Source organism: Myotis lucifugus, unplaced genomic scaffold, assembly GCF_000147115.1.
Source record: "Myotis lucifugus unplaced genomic scaffold, Myoluc2.0 scaffold_9, whole genome shotgun sequence".
Lineage (NCBI taxonomy): Eukaryota > Metazoa > Chordata > Mammalia > Chiroptera > Vespertilionidae > Myotis > Myotis lucifugus.
The window spans coordinates 13,539,937-13,563,614 of NW_005871057.1; the positions used below are offsets into that span (position 1 = coordinate 13,539,937).

Consider the following 23,678-nt stretch of genomic DNA (forward strand, 5'->3'; position numbering starts at 1 on the left):
TACTAGTAAACCTAAAGCTAAAATAGAAAGACTAGCCGTGTGGCTCAGTAGTTGAGTATTGACCTATGAAACAGGAGGTCACAGTTCAATTCCCGGTCAGGGCATATGCCCAATTACAGGCTGGATCCCCAATGTGGGGTGTACAGGAGGCAGCTGATCAATGATTCTCTCTCATCACTGATGTTCCTATTTCTCTATCCCCCTCCCTTACTCTGAAATAAAAAAAAATATATTAAAAATAAATAAACAAAATCAAAAGGCTAAAATTGACATTTTCTCCCTGAAAACTAGAAATCAAATTAGACTGTTTTCTTTCTGTTTTTCTTCCTTTTCTAATCCTTACACACTTCTTCAGCAGAAAAAAAAACCCACAAAAAACAAAAACTTCCATTCTTTTTTTCAAAAGAATATTTGTGTGCCAAAAAATGCATTATTATTTGGCAAAGAATGAAAATAAAAACTAACATTATTAGAAATAAATCAGTTAATATACAAATACCTTGTAGTCAAACACAGAAAGAGAATGACTGAGAAAAAGGAAAAAAAAAAAAAAGAAAAAGGGGAAAAAAAAGAAAAATTGTCACAGTGAGTCAGCATGCATTATAAAGAGCTTCCTGGGTCCCAGCTTCCTCCTTCTGCTTTTGTTTTCCATGGAGCTGTTGGGCCTACCTTACTGTAGAAGCCTACCTGGAGATGAAGGGCCCGTAGGTTTTCTGGGAGTGGCAGAGGGATGTGATCCAAGTTGTTATCTGTGAGGTAGAGGTGATGGAGATCATACATATCCTGGAAATATTCCAAATGTAGGGACTTAATAGAAATTAGTGGTGCCACAGTTATATTTTCCATTCTCTGTCCATGCAATTATTTATAAAATACCGCATCCCTGACTAGGACTTATTTACTAAAGTTATGGCAGATTAGTGTTCTAAGTTACATACTAGACAATTCAAATGGATTTTGGAAGAAATGACAAGTAGATATCTCTTGATGAAAATGAAACATGTTTCTCAATCTCTAGGAAGAACGTGCTTTGTCCACTTTCACTTTCTCAGTTTAAATAAGGCACTGACTTCTCATTCTCTATTCTGCAATAGAACTTTGAAGACTTTGGTGAGGCATAGCAATAATTTCTTTCATGTAATAGGGATGGAGAAATGAGAATTTCTCCCCAACAAAAGACTTCTCTTCCTAGCCTGAGTTTCAGGGAAAAGACAACCTAGCAAGACAAAAAAAGTGTAGACAATAACAGGTCCACTCTAGCCAAATACCACAGGGCAAATTGTGACTCACCACCACCCAGGCCAACAAAGGATGAGTGGAGAGACCGGACTTCTACCCTTGCCAGGCTCTACTGAGGTGCCCTAACTCTCTTGCCCAACAGAATGGCTCGTAGAGAGATAGGACTTTTGCTATTGCCCAGTGCTAATGGGTCCACACGACATCTTCTAGCTACCAAGGAAATAATGTGATGTCCTTTCAAACAGTATTTTTTGTTTATTGTGTTCAACATGTATTTAGAGGAGCAGCTTGAACGGGGTAAAAATGAGTAAGATAGCCAGTGGATTACTGTTCTCAGATTCTACACTGTTATTCCAAGCAAGTTACTCTAGCCCCCAGCTTGCATCCTTTTCTTAGAAAACAAAATTCATAAGTTTAACTGAATCCAGTCTTCTTTAAAGTAATATGGAAGCCTTTTATCCCCAAGGCAATAACCACATCCTGTAAAAGTAGTTAACCTTTTAACCACATTAAATGCTCCCCATCAGTGGAGTTTTTGGTAAAAACAAATTATCTGCTTAGCACTATTTCCAGAGAGCCACCCACTTCTTATTCCACTTCTGCTTTCTGTTCTTGGTGCTTGACTAGCCTCAAAATGTACCAGAGCACAGTATTTCCCACAAGCATGATAAGTAGTGTTGTAAAGTTTACTTTTGCAGTTATAAGTCTCATCCAAGTGAATTCCTTTATAGAAATAAAAAGGCTAGTCATTGACCACAAATGGAATGGGAAGATGAAAGTCTTTTATATCCAAACTTAAAACTCACTTTAAATGCTTCTTGCTTTATCCCTTTTCTTCCCAGTCTATTGTTGCTAACATCAATGAAGGTCAGACTGGTTGGCAAATCTGGAAGTTGCCTTATTTTGTTGTCACGTAGGATAAGCTCTCTGAGTTCAGGCAGCTTTTTGAATGCATCTTCATCAATTTCAGATATTAAATTTGATGTCAAATCAATCTTCCTTAAATCATCTAGAAGAAAAAGTGAGGAAGTAGTTAATATTCTTGAAATGTTCTGTTCACATAAAAATATGAATATAAATTTCCTATATACAAAAAAGCATAAGCATGAATTTAAGTAGCAACACAAGTTAATTAAAGAATTATTTCTAAATACTTTAGAAAATTTGTTCTCTCCAAATATGGTTCATGTTTATGCAATTATAAGAAATTATGACTTTAGCAAAGAAACTGACACATTATATTTAAAATAACTAGTCTTTCCCCAATAGTCTAAATAAACTATATCTGGATTTTACTACTTAAAACATTTTCCACAGGGATGACAGATTGTTATATTTTTTCTAGTGGTCAAAGATATATTAGTATAAAATACAAAGGTATTACAAATAAATGTTTAGTAATGAAAACACTTTATGAAGACAAGTACAAAAATTCTTCTATGTTGGCAACAATTATAATTTCAGAATTTAGACTTAGATTCTTTGATCATAAAAAAATTTTCATAAATAATTGATCCTGACACCTTACTCTTATTGCCATAAAATGATAATAAGTTCTAGGCTATAAAATAGTTACTTATGATTTTTATGTAGTTACAATTAGTTTGTTGAAAATATCAATAGTTTCTTGATGACCTTTAATTATTCAGCATTTTTTCTTATCATAATTAAAACAAATCTTCAAAAGGTTATATGAGAAAAAAGATAATTGATTTATGAGACATCTATACTAATAAAAGGGTAATATGCTAATTAGACCGGATCAGCTGGAAGTCTTCCTGATGTCCAACATCCTTACGGACAAAGTCATGATGGCGGGGGCTGAGGCAGAGGCAGTTACGGGTGATTAGGTTAGTAGGGAAGGGCAGTTAGGAGCAATCAGGTTGGCAGGGGAGCAAGCAATTAGGGGTGTGATCAGGCCAGCAAGGGGGAGCAAGCAGTTACGGGCAAGATCAGGTCGACAGGGGAGCAGTTAGGGGCGAGATCAGGCAGGCAGGCAGAGTGGTTAGGGGCAATCAGGCAGGCAGGCAGGCGAGCGGTTAGGAGCCAATGGTCCCAGATTATGAGAGGGATGTCCAACTGCTGGTTTAGGTCTGATCCCTGCAGGGGCCCGGATTAGAGAGGGTGCAGGCCAGGCTGAGGGACCACCCCCTCACCCCTGTGCATGAATTTTGTACACAGGGCCTCTAGTCTATATATATAAAAGCCTAAGCAACTGGCTGATCGGCTGGTAGCTATGACGTGCACTGTCCACCAGGCGAAGACGCTCAACACAGGAGCTGCCAAGCGACAGCAACTTTGCAGAGTGCCTTCTCGCACCCCAGGACCCCTCAGGGGATGTCGGACTGCCGGTTTCTGCCTGATCTCTGTAGTCCAGGCTGAGGGACCCCACTGGTGCACGAATCTGTGCACTGGGCCTCTAGTATTTAATATTCAGCTATCATTTCCAGAACCACTATTTTACAGTGCAAAAATTTTAAGAAATTCTGTAAAAAAAAGAAGGCCATTAGTGCTATCATCCATACTTAGGCTTGCAAAGTCATTTCTGTTGATCTTTTTAATTCTGTTAAAGCGGGAATAGAAATAAGCAGTGTTCTTGGGCAGTGGAGGAATAGCATCAAGTTCATGGTCATCACAGTATACAGTGGTACTTATACAGGTACACAGAAGGCAGGTTGGAAAATCTAAAAGATAGATGCAAATAATTAAAATTAACAAAAGCAATTTCTAACAATGTGACTAGTAATGTTTGTTAAACAAGATTAGAATCTCATGCAGATAATTCTGATAGATTTCATATTTTTTATATAGTTTTCTGTAAATGGAATACTAGTCAAATATACCAATTAAAACTGACCCAATAATTAGTATATTTTTTTAATGTTATAAAATTTAAAATGATTGCATGTATACTGCACAGTTGTTGCTTTTATATTTAGAAATGCTATTTTCAAATATGTACCTTAATATTGTCGTTTTTATAAATTTAAAGCATCACATACAATGTTTGTGTTAAGTCATTGGTTCAGTAAACACTCCACTGAAACAAAATCTGCTTCAAGAAAAACAGGGTAATAATCACTAGTATTAATTCACTCAGTATGTATTTTTTTAACTTTTCTATGTAAATGGCACTATGCTAGCTAGTGAAACAGTGGTGAGCATAAAGAGACAGAGTTCTATTTTATGATCTGATATGTAAGAAGAATGATAATCACACAATAAATGAAATATGACTGTTGTAAATATTATAAAATATCATATTAGCATAAAATAGAAAAATTTGACCCAGTTTGAGAATCGTGGTTGTCTGAGAAGGTGATAATTGAGTTGAAATCTGCAAGAAGAGAAGGAGTCAATTATGTTTGAGTGAGGGAAGTATACGCAGACCGAGGAAGCAGCAGGTGTCCTGATCCTTCAGTTTGGAGGAACTGAAAGATGGTCCATGTTGTTATAGCGTAGCAGCGGTTCTCAACCTGTGGGTCGTGAACAATGAAAATACATCCTGCATATCAGATATTTACATTACGATTCATAACAGTAGCAAAATTACAGTTATGAAGTAGCAACGAAAATAATTTTATGGTTGGGGGGTCATCACAACATGAGGAACTGTATTAAGGGGTCACGGCAGTAGGAAGGTTGAGAACCACTGGGAGAGTATTGAAATGTGTAGGACTGGTAGGCTGTGTTACAGATTTTGTTCCTTATCCTAATCATTGTCAGATTTGCATGCTAATATATCACTCTGCTTGAAGGTGTAGAGGAAGTCTGAAGGAGGGTCAGTGGGCAGAGTGGAGATGAGTTGTTGTCTAGATAAAAGATGATGGTCGCTAGGGTAATCATGATAGAAAAGGCAACAGAGCCAAAAGATATTTGTTAGGCTGGATTAAATATCAACTTACTAATCTGTTTTTCTCCATCTATCACACACACACAGGCTCACACACACACACACACACACTCTTACACACACACAGACACACCTATCCCTCGCACACTCTCTCACACACACACATGCTCACACACTCACACGCACACTCTCACACACACACAGACACACCTATCCCTCCTTCATTCTCTGTTTAGTACTCATGTAGAGGACACAGTCTTCAAAGGGAGACAGAAGTCATGATCAGAAGGAAAGGAGGGAAGGAGGATAGGGCAATATTATGGAGACCAAGTGGAGAAAGGGTTGGAAAGAAAAGGAAATAGAAAACAAGGCTGCTGAGATGCCAGGCAAATAAAATATCTCTTGGGTTGAAAATGTCTCCTGGGTTAGTTGTGATGGTTACAGGAGATTCAGCAAGAGCTGTGGAGTGATGAGGCTGGAAGCCAGATTACAGTCAACGAAGGAGAAAGTTGGATGTGAGGAAATAGTTACAGCAAGTATACTAGTAGACAATGTTATTGAGATATTTGTAAAAAGGAAGAAAAAAAACAGTTACTTTTAAAAAAGATTTTTTGTGTTGTGTATAATGAGGGATATTGACTAAGCTAGAAGGTTTGCAGGAATCCAAAGGAGCAGAGGTTAAAGAAGGGTCCCGAGAGGGCGATAGGAAATGAAGTTTAAAGCCCAGCGGGAGAATGCAAAGCCACACGCCGGAGGACACATTCCTCTGTTGCAATAGGAGAGATGTAGTTGTAGGTAATTATTTGTCTGAAAACAGAAAGACCAAAGAGCTGCTGACTGGAAGATTGCATTTTCTTTGTGAAGTAGAAGACTGAGTTTCCTAAAGAGTTTGAGGAGTAAAGGGAGAAGGAAGGGAAGGGTTGTGAGAGGTGAGATGAATGAAGAAAGTGAAATAAGCCATAATAATTACAGAAGAATGTGATGGAAGAACTTCCTTGAGATTGCTCAGTGATCAATTCATCCGATTTAGCTGAAACTTTTCTGGTTTTAGCACTGAAAATCCCCTATTTGGAAACCCCTCACTCACAGAGACACCTTGTTGCCTTAGTTCAAAGATCAAGAACTAACAATGCAACTAAGATATTTAATGAATCATCCCCTATAGTTTTCGTACAAATATATTTCCCGCTCAGCCTTTTTCGAATTTTTGTTCAAGCAACGATAAGTTTCTCATATTCTTTATAAATTTTAGAATATCAGCAGAGGCTAAAGAAAAACACTTTGGCTGTTTAATCTCAACACAGTCAATAGGATGAAGGAAATTATACCATAAGTTATGTGACTATCTCAACTCTTGACTTGTCTTCCTCTGGCTACCTCTGATTCTGAATTTCTAGGGAGCACTGGATTGCAGAAGAGTTGGGACAACATTCACTCAAAGATCTTACATACTTTATTGATGCCATACTCAACAGTGAGCTGTTATATGCATTTCCCCCCACAATTTTCTTTTTTTTTAAATATATTTTATTGATTTTTTACAGAGAGGAAGGGAGATGGATAGAGAGTTAGAAACATCGATGAGAGAGACACATCGATCAGCTGCCTCCTGCACACCTCCTACCGGGGATGTGCCCACAACCAAGGTACATGCCCTTGACTGGAATCGAACTTGGGACCTTTCAGTCTGCAGGCCGACGCTCTATCCACTGAGCCAAACCGGTTAGGGCCCCCCATAATTTTCAACCTGTAAACTTTTTAAGACCTTCCTGAATTTTACATGTGTGTGATGTTATCAATGTTTTGGTAAATATTAATTATGTTTTTTTCTATTTAGCTTAATTATAACAATTTGTATAAAACATTCTAAGCATTGCAACTCCCCTCACAGAAAAGAACTAGTAAGGCACTTACTAAGGTAGTATTGCTATCATTAAATAGAAAAATCCTCCTATCTAATAAAGAGGGAATATGCTAATTGACCCTCATGCCATCACAAAGATGGCAGCGCCCACAGCCAATAAGGAGGAAATATGCTAATTTACTGCCCCGCCCTCAAAGATGGCGGCACCCACAGCCACAAGATGGCGGCGCCCAGTCCCCTCAGCCCCTTAGCCACCCAGGGCCGGCCTGAGGCGCAGGTAACCAGGGCCAGCAAAGGCTTGTGCTGCCAGCAGTGGCAGCAGCAGAGGTGTGATGGGGCGTCGCCTTCCCCTGATCACTGGGTTGCCTCCGCCCCTAAGGGCTCCCAGACTATGAGAGGGGGCAGGCCGGGCTGAGGGACCCCCCTCCAGTGCATGAATTTTCATGCACTGGGCCTCTAGTATATAATAAAAGGGTAATATGCAAATTGACCCTAAGGGCAACTAGGAATGACTGGTTGCTATGATGCTCACTGACCACCAGGAGGAAGATGCTCAATGTAGGAGCTGCCTCCTGATGGTCAGTGCGCTCCCACAGGGGGAGCTCTGCTCAGCCAAAAGCCAGGCTGACAGCTGCACAGCAGTGGTGGGAGCCTCTCCTGCCTCCTCGGCAGTGCTAAGGGTGTTCGACTGATGGCTTAGGCCCACTCCCCATGGGCCTAAGCCTCAGTTGGACATCCTCCGAGGGGTCCCGGACTGTGAGAGGCTGCAGACTGGGCTGAGGGACCTTGCCGAGTGCATGAACTTTCGTGCACCAGGCCTCTAGTAATTTATAATAACAACTTTAGAAATAAAAACTATGTTATGAATGGAAATCTAGAGAAAACATTTAAGAGGGAGCTGCAAAATATTTAATACTTACTGATTTCTCCAATCAATATGAATTAATATTTTTCAGTTATTATATTTTTTTAAAGTAAGGAATTTTATTCTTCTATATATTCATGGTCATGCTAATCTAGTAATAAATTTTCAGAGTAATTATATATTCACACCAGTTAATAATTTAATTCTACTTTTTCCATTTATAACTCAAGCCTACTTTATATGATTTCAGAATATTATTTTTAGAAATTTGTATTAATAATTAAAATATGATATTTTTATATTTAATGCGATAAATGTTTCCAAACTATTTAACTTTGATGAATTTATAATATGTGAATTTAATTTTAAATTTAGAATTTTTGGTGATGCTTTTTCTCTTGAAATTAAAATGTGAATTAAAAATTTCACTTTATTACACTGAAACTACCTTAGAGACAACATTTTTTTTTGAAAAGTCATAGATTGTTTTTAATATTATCTCAAAGCTGACACTATGGAGCCATAATTTTGACTAAAAAATTGGGCATTGTGCTTTTGTGCTGTTCCTGGCTCAGCTAAAATACCTAACTATAGCTAATGATGCCAGATTCATCAACGTTTGAAGAATCTGAAATTACTTAAAAGTAAGTAATATTCTAGGGCTATTTAAATTCCCTGCTCTGAGGGCTTTCTGCTGGGTACTCACATTTCCTTGTAATTGTGTGTGCATTCCCTGGTTCTGTTTGTAGAGAGCTAACTATGTGGAAAGAATATGAGGTATTTCTTAAAGACTTAGAGTTTGGTGATCTCTGTCTGCATCCCAGCACCAGTATGTACCTCCTCCATACATTGGACTTTAATAGCATGTTGGAATGTTAGTTTTCCTACTTATAAAGCAGAAATATCCATACCTACTGCATGGCATTGTTGTGACTCTTCAAAGAGTTAATGCACATAGAACACTTTCGTGGCTGGCATCTAGGCAGCATGTCGCAAAGACAACTTTTAGTTAAAAACTCAGAGAATCAGAGCGTAGATTGGTGGTTACAGGGGCGGGGAGAAGGGGGATGGATATTTGTTGTTCAACAGGCATAAAGTTTCGGTTATGCAAAGTGAGTAAGTTCCAGATATCTGCCTGTAGTTAATGATACTTTATTGTACCCTGAAAAATGTGTTGAAAGTGAACAAAAGATAATCTCTTTTATCAAAAATAAAATAATTAGAATTAACATTTACTATGTTTACTATGGGCCAGGTACTAAATTCATTCATTCATTTAATCCTTACAAAACTCTATGAGGTAAGATTTAGTACTTATTATCCCACTTTCTAGATGAGAAAATTGAGCCAAAAAACCACCAAACATTGAATGCTTTGCTCAAGATTATAGTATATCCAGCCAGTTGCAAAGCTGATTTGAATGCTCTCTTCTCTCTTTGCTTGCTCAGTATATTCTTTACAGACTTTTCTCACATCACCAGTAACGCTTTATAGCCTCTAAATTTGTTTCCATGTCTGTCTCCCTGTTCTAGACGGAAGTATCTGTGAAAAAGTAGTCATTATAAGGTAAGTTTTGTATCTTTAGAGCTTTGAGTACAAAGATACTCAATAGTAATTAAACCTTTGTAGTGGAAATTCTACTCACTTTTCTATACCCCGCCCCTTATGCCATTCTCTCTCTCTCTCTCTCTCTCTCTCTCTCTCTCTCTCTCTCTATCGTGTGTGTGTGTGTGTGTGTGTGTGTGTGTGTGTGTGTGTGTGTGTAAGTATTTTGGAGTGAGTCTACTTGATAACCCCAAGAATGACACTTATAAATTCTAACAACAAATATAGACAAATTATAGAATCACATGTAGCACCAGGCATTCCTTCTTGTTAACAAAATGCTCTGGTTTAGATCACCTTTAAACTAAACAAGATGGAATTCAGTGTAATGAACCACTTTCCTCTCTTTTCCTCTCTCTGCTACTTCCTAGGAGAAGAACTATACAGATAAAAATCAGAACAGACTAGCTTTAAACCCAGCATGTGAAACTAATGGCTATGTGATCTCTGGCAAGTTCCTACCCCTTTAAAGCTAGTTGCCTCAGTAATAATGAAAAGATTAATGCTGACACCTTCACAGGGAGTTTGTAATACACAAATGAGATAAGGTGAAGTGTTGAGCATTATGGCCCACAGATATTTTGTGCTCAACCAACGTAAATATTATTGCTACTACTATCATCATTTCATTTATCATAAAAAACCTTATCACCTTGAACTGCCGTGGCCTGACCTCTCAGACATAGATTCTGATCTTGCTAAGAGGGTATCCTTTGTTCTGAAAATGCATTCCATCCACCACAAAGGTTTTGAGTAATGATGTTGGACAAATATTTTCATTGGTTATTTGAAAATTTTCATCATGCCTGAGCTAAATTATTCAAACTACTTTATCTTTGAATACAAAATACATGTGCATCTCCTGTTTCAAACCTAGCCTATTGCAGAACTTTCTCCTTGGGTGATGTGGGTCCCCTGTGGACTTGGAGCTTGGCAATTTAGAGGGATGACCAAATGGACCTAACCTTCACTGGTGTGTGGACCCAGAACCCTGGTGAATTCAGGTTCCTGTGGGGAAAAACCGTCAATCAGCCTGGGGGTGGACTCCTCCTCCTCTTCCTCTTCAGCCTCCTCTGGCTGTGGGGGCGGGGTGAGGAGCTCTCTGTTCCCTGAAGGCATCATTGTTGCTATTTCAATCTGAAAAAGAACAGAATTTGATCACAATCTCTATTACCCAGAGGCAGTAAGACAAATTTCAGATATTCATGTTTGCCACAAGAGGGCACTCATGTTCTGAAGTTCAACACTGTGACTGGCCTGCTTGCCTGGGAGAGCACATATGGTTCTAGTTACTGCTATTGTTTTTAATTCGTTTTGCTTCTTATATCTTAGTAATAAGAATGTCTTTTTGGGGGGATGGTTCTTCTACTTTTAAACATCTTTATATATTTTTTAATTCCATAAGTTTAAAAAACCTAAATTTATTGTTTACTAAATACAGCATTGCAAGAATGCATAATTGTGCAAAATTCAGATTCACCCAGAAGTGTGCACAGCCCCCTTCACCCTGCCACCCTAATTCTGTTCCCCTTGAGGATAATAACCAAGAAAAAATTGTCATGTATATTTCAGTTCTTTTAATCTTTGGTCCCTGGATTCAAATATTCTGTTTATTTACAACAACTTACACTTCTTCCAATTGTATTTTACTGAAAAGTATTATTCCTACTAAAATACAATATATGTAGGCTATATGATTTGATGATGATATGCCATTTCTTATATATTTTAAATATTACTTTGAATAACAAGCATTGTCAATGATATTTGGGAATGTCAAAATTGACCTTTTTGAGAGTTTTGACAATAAAAGGCATTTAAAAAACACTCAAATAGCCCTGACTGGTTTGGCTCAGTGGATAGAGTGTTGGTTGGCCTGCAGACTCAAGGGTCCCAGGATTGATTCTGGTCAAGGGCATGTATCTTAGTTGTGGGCACATACCCAGTGGGGAGTATGCAGGAGGCAGCTGATTGATGTTTCTCCCTCATCGATGTTTCTAACTCTCTATCCCTCTCCCTTCCTCCCTGTAAAAAATCAATAAACTATATTTAAAAAAATAATAAAAAACACTCAAATGATTTTTCAGGGATTGTATTTTAGATTAAACTAGCTTTTCTCTTCTTACATGCATATTATAAGTAATGTTATTGCGTCTAAGACCACTGTTTGCATTTAGAATAACCCCTTACTCTCAACTCCCTTTCCTTGTCTCAATGTCATTTGTATTAATAAATGTCTACCTTCCTGATGACCTTGTGACCTTGGGCAGGAATTTTGTTCAAAACAATTGTTTGGCAACATGCCAGATTCACCCACAGGGGCCTAGTTTCCCCATGGCATCCCCAGGAAAACCCAGATTTTTTCTTTAGCAGGCTGACATGGCCTCTTGATCCTTTCCAGCCTTCTTTATTTGCTTTCATTAAACAAGCAAAAACAAACAAAAAACCCCCATACAAATTACTTTCTAATTTATTTAATGTCAAAATGATATACAAGCTATTACTTCCCTGTATAAAATACATACATAATTAGGGCAGATATTTTATGAATATTTTAGATAACAATTAACGGTTTATTTTATTTTTATTCTTATTTTTGTTAATCTTCACCTGAGGATATTTTTTTCCATTGTTTGTTTGTTTGTTTGTTTGTTTTTAGAGAGAGTGGAAGGTAGGCAAGTGCCTTGGCCAGGGTTGGGTATTGAACCAGCAACCAAGTACGTTCCCTTGTCTGGGATTCAAACCCATGACCCCTCAGTTTGTGGGTCCATGCTCCAACCACTCAGAAACACAGGCCAGGGCAACAATAACATTTTAAAGATACACTTATTCAATGTTATTTTTGATAAATTTGAATATATTGCTTCACAAAAGAAAATTAGTTTTTAAAAAACAATCACCTAAACTTCCTTTTGTGAGTGCACATTTCTGAAGCATGTCTCCCTCTGGGCTTCTGCAGTCTCTTCCTTTCAGCCCGTCCTGAACTGTGCTACAGTGGCTCCGTTCTTTCCCTGCCTCTCCAAGCTTACTAGATGGTACCCTCTCAGTTATGTCTGTCATATATCGTTATACCTCAAGGCATAATATACAACCAAGTACTTATTGAATACAATATAAAAAGTTTACTTGTCCAGAATATATCTAATCCATAGCTCTACGCTTAATCCTAGAGATCTTGCTGAGAAGAATCAATGACTGCATTAATGCTTACTTTAATATATTTAGAGCATGAAATCAAACCAAAAGCAAATTCTACTGCACTTGGTGCATTAGGAAGCCATCCATGAGGATATAAGGCCATAAATCTCCACTGAGAAGGATGGGTACATTTCTTTAAGCAGAGAGACATACGGGCTCCATCTGCAGGGTCAGAATGAGGCAGACGCGGAAGGAATGGGTATGCAGAGAGACCAAAGGAGGCTCCAGGAAGAAAGGAAATTGAGACAGATGTTTCATGGAATGGAGGCAGCCTAAGGGGAGAAACACATTCCAGACTCGTTGCCTTGAATCCCTGGCTTTAGAGGAAAAACGTTTGCACGTATTTTTAATGGATAATTGTTTTTCCACTGATTTGATGTGAAGCTGTTAAGATCTCACTTGTCATCCACTATCATGAGGCAAAACAGCTTTTGTGTTTATCAGAAACTGTTCTGTTCATGCTTACTTGCTATTAAGATGGGAATGTTGAACAACTTTTTAAGAGCAAAGAAAAGGAATGCCTTTTTGGTTCAGCAAAATAGCAGAACTGTAACTGCAAAGCACTGTGCCTGGAGAGCATTATTGTCACTACTGCATAGAAGTGATTCAGCCATTCTGTCTTTGTTTCCTCGCTCACTGATTTTCATAAGGTGACGTGAAGTTGTGAGGCAAGGAAATGAGGCATTGATACAAAAAGCTCTCCCTGTGGCAGACTTTTATGCTTATGCTGCAGAACCTTAAATTTGGGAATAAACACAAATGGCCAGAATACATCCCTGCCTTTTTTTTTCTCAAGCTACAATCGGTAACACACAAATGCAAACATTTATAACTGAGCCTCTGATATAAGTATCCATTTTTTTCTTAGATTTCCTCCATTCCTTTTTATACCTCCTATTTTACCCTGATTTGCTTCCTACTGAATTGACTTTTTATTTTTTTTCATTATATTTTCTAAAGTTTAAAAACACAATATAAAGGGTCACTCCTACATATGACCTTGAGCTTAGTCATTACTGTACTTGTATATCTTAGATCTGTAGATAATTTATGTTCTGATAGACTATACTTAGGAGTACATTTCATGTCCACAAAAGTCTACTTATACTAGAGATGACAAATGCTTCGTCCACAGAGAGTGACATGGGTCGAGTGAGGTCTAACCTCTCAAATGAGGTCCATGTCAGCCTGAAAAGATAATAGTGCCAGGAAGCATCCTTAGGCCTGCCTCCGTCTCCGGACCATGCACAGCCTTGCCTCTATGTAAGCAAGCCAGCACCTCAATATTTCTTAGGGTAAAGAGGACTGAAATGACCCTGAAGTGTCTCAAAGTTTCTGCTCCCTGAGAAATAAGGATTTTTATAGTAATATTTATATTGGTGTTAATAAAACTGCAGAAAAGTTGAAACTTTCATTCTCCCACAATCAGCCGAGTTTTCCACAGAAGAATCTTCCTGTAAAAGTACTCAGCACCATTTTAAGTGATAATAACATTTGGTTAAAAATAATTTTAACCAAATCCACTTGTTCATTATCAAAAAGCACACCTAAATGATTTATATAATTGCATTGCTACCATTAAGTTTACTAAATTTATTTGCCTTCATTTCAGAGTAAAAATATGAAAAAATAGTGTTCAGAAATAGCCACATTTCCCCCTGATTGCCTCGTTTGCCAAGGAAAGCCTTCAGGACACACTTCTTGTTGATCATGTTGATCACTCCTGTTTAAGATGATCACAAACCATCTGCTACCATTAGGCCTTGTGTTGGAACTAATAAAACTTAATGTATTTTATTTTGGGGTATTTTGATATTTTTTATTTTAGCACTTAATCTTCAGTTAAGTTTCCAATGCGGAACTTAATAAAAATGTAATATATGTGTGATGGAAAGAATGCTATGAGAGGATGCAAGTTACTCAGATTCAATTCCTACCTTCATGTATGAAGGAAAAGATCAGTGAAGGAAAAACTGAATTTGTAAATGATGGAAGGATTGCCTGTCTTTATAATTATTTAATCAAACAAGTCTATGCCAAGTGTTACACCTAAGTTATGATCAACTGTCCATTTTACCTGTCATTCAGTCAATATCATTCTTTCTCTCTGTCTACTACCACCACCATAATCTATGTTACTATGCTCTCTTGCTGAGAGTACAGCAACAATCCCCTTACAGGAAGTTGGGATTTCCTTCAGTATACATTCACACTGAAGTGAGAATAAACTCTGAAAAAGACAAAATTAGTGTCAACCCATGCTTAAAACCCCCTTTTTAAAATATTTTAAATCTTTATTGTTGAGAGTATTACAGATGGCTCCCTACCCCCCACTGTCCCCTTCTACTTGGTTCCCATATATGTCCATAGGTAATGCCTATATGCATATACATTCTTTGGTTAATCTCTTTCCAACCCCCTCCCTGTTCCCTGTAAGATTTGTCACTCTGTTCCATGTTTCCATGCCTCTCGTTCTATTTTATTCATCAGCTTATGTTGTTCATTTGATTCTTTGTTCATTTATTTAGACTTTTAGATTCAATTGTTGATAGATATATATTTATTGCCATTTTATTTTTCATATTTTTCTTCTTTTTTGTTACATAACAAAAGATAAGTGATATAGATTTTGATGTTGTATATGGGAATACAGGGTGATATATATATATATATATATATATATATATATATATATATTTTACAATTACATTCCCAGCTCCTATCCCAGTGTGTTTAGCAATTAGTAGGCTGAATCAGTAAAGGTAAACACTGACAATTTTTGATACTTTAAAGCAGTGGTTCTCAACCTTCCTAATGCCGCAACCCTTTAATACAGTTCCTCATGTTGTGGTGATCCCCAACCATAAAATTATTTCCATTGCTACTTCATAACTGTAATTCTGCTACTGTTATGAATCATAATGTAAATATCTGATATGCTATATGTGTTTTCCGATGGTCGCGACCCACAGGTTGAGAACCGCTGCTTTAAAGGGTGCTTTGGATATCAGAGTAACAAAATATTTTAACTTTGCATGACAGAGCAGGTATGAAAAGAGATTAGTTATGGCTCAGACATCTTCATGTCTGCCAATGGGCCTTCACTGTAGGTACAAACATGTTGTGAATGGAAACTAAAGGAGATGTGCTTTGACTTCATTAGGTGAAACTGGTTTGGAATCTTTTGCTGATCCAAGGATATTGGTTGGGTGTGGTCTACATTTGAGGGAAAGGTGAAATTATGTACCTAGAGTCAGAGCTACTCCATTGCATAATTCTGAGAATCACAATTCCTTTGGCAGTCTGTGTTTAGTGCTCCCTAGATTTATAGAATGTAATGATCCTGCTGAGTACTTGTTAACTATAAGAGATCAGCTAGTCCTGATACTAAGGTTCCCCTTATCATTTTTCCTATGCTCTTTACCTCAGCTACATTTCCTATAATTTTGACTTAACATGCCAATGTAGGCAGAGGTGGGACAATTTTTATTAATCTTTTCTTTGCCTGTATATAATTTGGGAATAAGGATAGCATGACAACTCGTTAAGGAAAAAGAAAGTGAAAGCATATATACACCTAGTTGACTTATTGATATTCATTGAAAAATAAAGATATAATTGCTTTTATTAGAACAGGAAAAATGCAGATTTTAGCATATGAAACAAGGTCAAGGACAGAGTCATAGTAAAGCTCTCACCCCCCCCCAAATTAAAGTAATTTTAGGTTGTTCTCATGATCTTTAAAATGCACAATGAGAAGAGACCATTACTCCCAAGCCCTTGGGCAAGTTTCTTAACTCCTGACTCTTAGTGATGATAATGCAGCTAAAGAAAGAAAAAGGAAATTGAAGAAGATGGCAGCCTATGAAAATTCAGTTTAGGGAAAGAGTTTGTTGTTGTGGCTAACATTGTGAGAGAGATATATTAAATTTGTTCAACGTAAACAATATATTCACTAAAGAGGTCATATCTGACACGGAGAAAAAAGATTTCACTTGCTGTTATCATGAGTTAGCTGAACATAATAATTGTCATGGATTCAATACTCATTGTATATGAGAAACTGTATGCTCTTTCCATTGATTCTAATGTCACTCTCAGAACAAGTCTGTGTAGAGGTGCAATAACTGTGCACATTTGGTATATTTGTAAGTGGAAGATGAGAGGTGGAAGGACTGAGGTCACACAGCTTCTAAGCAGTGAAGATTACAGTTTGAATGTAATCAGTCCAGCCACAGGACTGCTTCACTTTCTTAATTTTGATTCTTTACTCAGCCAAATAAAATTCTTCCGAATAATTTAGCTTTTTATTTTGAGAAAGAAGCTCTGGATAAGGAAAGTGAGCATTATCATTAATGGGAAATGACTATTCACATTAAGAACTCATTAATGGGCTATGTTTTCATATTTTAAGCCTCATAGGGTTTTTGCCAGATATCATTTATCAACCTACAGTCTGATCTGATCATAGCTGATCATGGATGAACCTGAAGGCTGAACCTTCAGTTGCTGAACCTGAAGGCTGAAGACTGTACCAGGGCCATGTAGCCCTGTGGGAGCAGCTGGCAGTCAATCAATCTTACCTTAAATTGACAAGTATGAAAATATCACATAACATTAATGGAGGTGGGTTGTAAAATTTAAGCAGCATTTATTATAATTTTCTCTCACTTTTGTGAGAAATAAGTATTATGTCAGAATGAAACTTCAGCCTGGTGAAAGCATGATGGCTGAGACCATTCCATGCATTCACCAAACTGTTTCATTTTCCTCCTGGGGATTCAGCTAAAATACATTTTCCACTTTCTTTGAATCTAGATTGGGTCATGTGGTTAGTTCTGGCCAATGGAACAGGAGAGGAAGTAACGTGCCACATGTGGTCCTAACCAGAAAGGAGCAAGTATACGTTCCTTACATTCTTTCCCTTCCCTCAGTCTGTTAACAGAAGATACCGCTGTGAACCTACAGTCCTAAAGTGAAGATGGTGAAGTTGTAGCATGAAAGAAGTTTGAATTCCTGCATAACCACTGGGAGGATAGTAAACCTATTGACCTGCACTGGACAGTCCTGTCAGCAAGATGTCAGTTTTTATTGTTTGTTACAGCTGCTAATGTAATTTTCCCTAATATAGACCTTCTCAAATTTTGTTTTCTTATCCATTTTCTAATTATACTGAGAGAATAATTTTTACTATTTAATGGATTGATTTACCTAGCACATGCCATTAACATTAGCAAAAAAATAAATAGACTTTTTTTGGTCTCTCATATTCTCTCTGATTTCTCCTTTACAAACAATTGCTCTTTTATCTTGGTTTCTTGGTGTAGTACTTCCTGCAATACTGTACCACCAAATTTGAGTAAATTCACCATATTTGAACTTCTTTACTTTTAAATACCAGTATTTTATTAAGTCAAAATTAATAAATCTATTTTTATAATAAAAGCCCAGCCACTGTTATGGCGGAATGACCAGAATGACCAGTTGCTATGAGGCACACTGACCACCAGTGGCAGATGCTCAACACAGGAGCTGCCCACACCTGGAGCGTGGCTCAGCCAGAAGCCAGGTCCATGGCTGGCGAGCGCAACGGTGGTGGCAGGAGCCTCTCCCACCTCCACGACAGCACTAAGGAGTGTTGAGCCACGTGGTAAGGAGCGAGCAGGCGGGCGGTTAGGACCAAGGGGTCCCAGATTGTGAGTGGGTGCAGGCCGGGCTGAGGGACCCCACATCCCCTGCACGAATTTTGTGCGTCAAGCCTCTAGTATAATTAATACATCTTAGGCCAAATACCACAATTTGTGGTTTTCTGTTTAAATCAAAATAGTATAAATTCATAACATTTGATATTGACTTGCTAGAATATTATATATAGATTTATAAAAAATCTATAAATGCTTTTTTAGTTTTTTTAAACACATATCCTAATGTATGGTTATTCCTCATAAATTCTTAACTTTAGATGGTCATGCTTCATTGTATTTAATGCAATGTTTAGGTAAAAAATTCAATGCAGAAGTAACAATAACTGATAATCTGCAGGTTTCATGTAGTCATTCCCTCTCTAGTTTGTGTTTCTTCTGCAACCTCAGCACTTTTTCATTGTTGTTCACATATTTATTTTCTCTATTTTTTGTTGCCAGAAAGATTCTTGGTTCTCAGAAAGATTTTCCACGTCAGTTTTATCCCAGTATATTCAGGACTCCATTCATCACCATCCCCTTAGGCTCCAGAAACTTAATAGGTTTCCACTATCCAATTTTCACAAATGTATCATCTAGTTCTAATTGAATTTTCCCAAATAATATTGGTGAGAAACTTTGGCAAAGGCTGTAGCAACATTATCTAAAAGCTAAGTCAGTTCATGTTCCCTTTACCCTTACTGCCCTTGTTCCCCAAGTAAGGATGCCAGAAGGACAATTTAGTGGAGGCTGAAACCAGTAATCTCATAAGAATGGGATAGGGAAAGGGAGTCAATCACAGTAATTGAAACAAAGCAGTTGGACTGAATAACAAAAAATTTGATCCTTCCAAGCTCTAGCTCTTTATTTTATGATGGAGTAATTTAGTATTACTTTTTTTAAAGTTTTAATCTTTTTTATCCTAACACAAACTAAATTGTTCCTTCTAACATAGCCTTTATTGAGTCACAAAATATAATAAACCATGCCTTTTAATATGTAGAAATTCTCTGCATAAAACTGTTATTCACTGATGATGATGATGATGTATATATTATCATAGAAAAATGTGCATTTATAGAGGTTATCCCAGGGAGGACCAACTTATAACCAATTGCCTTTGAAAGAGATAATTATTACATTAAATTTTTTTCTATTGCTCAGTATCAGTGGTAAAGCCTTGCAAAATTTTACAACTTTAGAAGCCTGACTTGATCTCTCAGAGGCAGATTATTTTAAACAAATTCAAAAGAGTGTATTAAGCCAGAGTGCCTACCTGGACCCTCTCATTGCCACCGACATATTCTCTATGGTCTCTGCACTCTCTTGGGAACCTAAAAGAAGGAGTTCTTACCCTTTTTGACAGCATGGTTGGGCCTGGAGAGTATTATGCCAGAGAGAAAGACAATTACCATGTGATCATATTTATACATGGAATCTAATGAACATAAAAAGCTGATGCACAAATGGAACAAGAGGCATGGAACAGACTGACAGATGTCAGAGGGGACGGGGGTGGGCAGACTGGGTGAAAGAAGGTGAAGAGATTAGCCAAGGAATGTAAATGAATAACCCATAGACACAGACAACAGTGTGGTGATAGCTGGGGGTAGGGGAGATGGCTGGTGGAGGTGGGTAAAGATAGGGGGGACATCTGTATTCGTGTCAACAATAAATTTACAAACAAAAGATTGTTGATGATATAGAGCCAGGGCAAATTACTCTAGGTAAATCAGCTCTATATTAGCATAAGGCAAAGGAAGGGCTGATTTCTAAGGATCAAAATCTCTAAATTTGCCCTGGCCAGTGTGGCTCTATTGGTTAGGCATTGTCCTGTGCACCGAAGGGTTGATGGTTCAATTCCTGGTAAAGGCACATGGCAAGGTTGTGAGCTGAATCCCCAGTAGGGGAGATGCAGGAGGCAACCCATAGATGTTGCACTTTCACATCGATGTTTCTCTCTCTCTCTCCCTCTTCCTTCTTCTCTCGCTAAAAATCAATAAACTATTCTTTAGAAAATATCCAAATTTGTTGCCTATCATTTATTATTGCAGTCATTAGCATGATAGGAATCATTCTGCCAATAGGAGAAGGTTTATTAGACTCTATGATCTTCCTTTTTTCTTTCAATACCAAAAGGAATTTATCCCCTTGAATCTCCATTCTATATATGTTTTAGATTCCATGTAGTTATAGTAGAGGATTTTTATCTAATTGTCCTGGATTTTATTTTATTTTTTTATATGTATGTCTTTAATCAGAGTTTTGATAACTCCAAAAAAAGAGAACACACAAAAATATTTGACTTAGCTGCAACATCTTTTAGATATAGTTTCTTTGTTATTCTCATATGTGTATTGTATGTGAAAAATGTACATTTGCTTATATACCATTTACCTCTTTAAAGACCGCATTGAATGTGAGGTTAGCATAATGTCACTGTGATTAACCTTTAGGACCGTGGTCGGCAAGCAGCGGCTCGCGAGCCACATGCGGCTCTTTGGCCCCTTGAGTGTGGCTCTTCCTAAGCCTTAGGAGTACCCTAATTAAGTTAATAACAATGTACCTACCTATATAGTTTATGATTAAAAAGTTGGTCTCTCAAAAGAAATTTCAATCGTTGTACTGTTGATATTTGGCTCTGTTGACTAATGAGTTTGCCGACCACTGCTTAGGACCACCTATCTGTATCTTATATTGTACCATCCAACGGTTGGCAACATTACCAAGCAATGATTTTTTAATGATTTTAATGCTTGTGTGTGTGGACCTTAACAAACACAGTGTAAGCCTCTCCATTTCTAGCAAACTCTATAACTTGCCTTAGAAGTGTCAGAATAAGAAATCTGGGGAATTAGGAAAGATCCAGGGAAAATTAGGCATATTATAGAAGGGCTGGGCAGGACAATGAAAGGTCAAGTCCAATCCTGGGTTGGAAATTAGTATAATAGGAGATTATATAACTCAGAAAAATGAATATTTTCTAAAATTTCCTTGAACAATGTTACTTTTGGAAAATTTATAATTTATTGATTTTTTTTAATCTGACTCTATAAAACATGCTACAAGACAAAATCTAGAGGACTATGTTAGAAAAACAAAAGTCCGGACCAGAAAGAGAAGAGAAGGCACTCATTCAGCAAACAGTACTAGAGAAGTAAATGGATCACATTGAAAAGCCCAAGAGCACAGACATGGTGTAGGGAAGGCTTGGGAGTAGGGGTAGGGGCTGGACAAATGGGGGACATCTGTTACACAACAAACAATAAACATATTTTAAAAGAAAAGCATATTAAACTGGTTAAACAAAAATAGCAAATGACTCACACTGAAAGAATAGCTGAGCGAAGTCAAACAGTAAAACTGGGACCCAGCCCCAGAGATTCTGAGCTCAATAGTCTGGGTGTGGCCCAGGCATTAGGATTTTTAAAAACTCTAGAAGTGATTCAAATATATCGCCAAGGTTGAGAACCACCACACTAGAGGGGAAACTTATTCTGCAGACTAGGATGTCAGAGACAAATGCTCATTAAGTCCTGGAGCTGTGAAATGGTAAGTCTTGATGGGATTATGGTAGAAGGATTGTTTTTCATTAAGATCCCAAGGGCCACAGGCTTCAGAAACATCAACATCAGTGTCAGTTCAGGAATCTGCTGAGGTTGATTCTTCAGCTGAAAAATACCACGGGGTAGCGTAGAAACCCCCTGGGAGGTGAATTTTGTGAATTCCATAGCAGGAAGCAAAGGTAGAAGCCAGAGGGGCACATAGCTTCCAGGCTGAAGAACTCCCCAACCCCAAACACTTAAAATTCTTGCTCCCAAGAGAGCCTGTAACCTGGTCAAAGTCAATGCTGCATCAGGTGCCAGAAACCCAGGGCTGCAGAAAAATGAGAACTTAAAGGTTTTGGGGATGCAGAAAAAGAAAAAAGAAAAAAAAGAAAGAAGCTTCTAGTAGACGTGGTGACTGGGCCTGCTGCCACTGTATGTTTAAAAACGGTGCTAGAAAACTGGAATATCTCCAGTGCTACCCTGAGATGAAAGCCATGGGGTTTCTTAATTCAGTGTTGTTTGTATCCTAACAGCATCACAATGAGCAGAGGGTTTGTGAAATCCCCCGAATGCTGGGTCCTCCTCTAGAGTTTCTGATTCAATCGTCTGGAGTGGGATCTGAGAATTTGCATTCCTGACCATCTCCCAGGTGATGTGGATGCTGCCAGTTTAGGTATTAGACTTTGAGAACAACTCCTCTAACAATGGCAAAACAGTGCCATAATTGAACTCCTAATGGAAAGTTCTCCAAATTGTGTTTGAGCTCAAAGTTTTCAGACTAGAAACAATGAACATAAGCTGACCAACATCTGGATGAGGCTATAGCCTCAGTTTCCACCAAGTCTCTTCTTGGGTCTCTGGCGGCACTATGTACTGATTTTGGGGCTCTACTTTTGCCTAGAATAACTATTATAGAAATTCAAATTAACTTGTTCTTCAAATTTCATGGGGGTTAGGGTCAGTGTTGGGATAATAATATGTGTGCAATGAATGCTTCATTCTCTTTAAATATCAAGGTCATAGGAGACTTTGCAATGAACTAATAATGTATGTGCCCCTGAAGGAAGTACATTTGTATCTGGCAAAGTTCACTCCGACTGCAGTTATTGAAAAAATCCAGCTTGATCCAGGCACTAAGGTTCTGTCTAGCTGAGATGAAGCAAAAGCAAATGGGGAAGTGGTGTTTGGACTGCATATTCTTTGGACTTTTAAATCACAAGGCAAGCAATTCTGAATTCATACTGCAATCTCTTTAGATTTGAACAAGTTTTGACTTTAATTTGCAAGAGATGTTAATCTGTAGTCTTATCTTTCCTCAAGAACTTCATGGAAGTAAGGGAGTTATATATAAATTTGTGTCATCATTATGTTTCTGGAATTATATTATTGGAGTATAGTTACTTAGCATTTAATTTCATTGCAGAACTTCTCATAAGCTTTGTTACTAAATAATGTGGCTTGATATAATTTGAGGTAGAGCAAAGAACTGAGAGTGAAAGGTTAATCTCAGGAACTGAGAGGTCTTTGAGGTAAATTCATTGATGCTCTCAGGTCCATAGCAGAGACTTCTGGAGTCAAAACCTACAAACTGCCAGAGGATATGTAAGTGTGGTAGTTGGCATGGGATAGGTCTCAGGAAGGTATGAGCATGGCTGTCCAATAAACAGGCTGATTTTCTCTCTTGAAGGTGAGAGCTGTATTGAATGTCATGGTTAAGCCTGATGGCTTGAAAGGAGACCCTCCTGGGAGGTGGGTGCATCCTCTGTTGGCTCCTTTACTCACCCTTCCTGGAAAGGAAGAATGACTGGGTAATTGGTGAGTGGAA

At 37.8% G+C, this 23,678-nt stretch overlaps 1 protein-coding gene across 1 annotated transcript in view; it reads right to left on the reverse strand.

Annotated features, from left to right (window-relative positions):
- The window catches only part of EPYC (epiphycan), a 39,249-nt gene that overhangs the window by 4,644 nt on the left and 10,927 nt on the right, over positions 1–23,678 (reverse strand). The window contains exons 2-5 of the mRNA XM_023749728.1: positions 10,392–10,563; positions 3,765–3,923; positions 2,046–2,248; positions 688–783 (exon numbers count right to left, since the gene is read on the reverse strand). Of these exons, the coding sequence (XP_023605496.1) occupies positions 688–783; positions 2,046–2,248; positions 3,765–3,923; positions 10,392–10,563 (630 nt within the window). The remainder of the gene's footprint in view (positions 1–687; positions 784–2,045; positions 2,249–3,764; positions 3,924–10,391; positions 10,564–23,678) is intronic.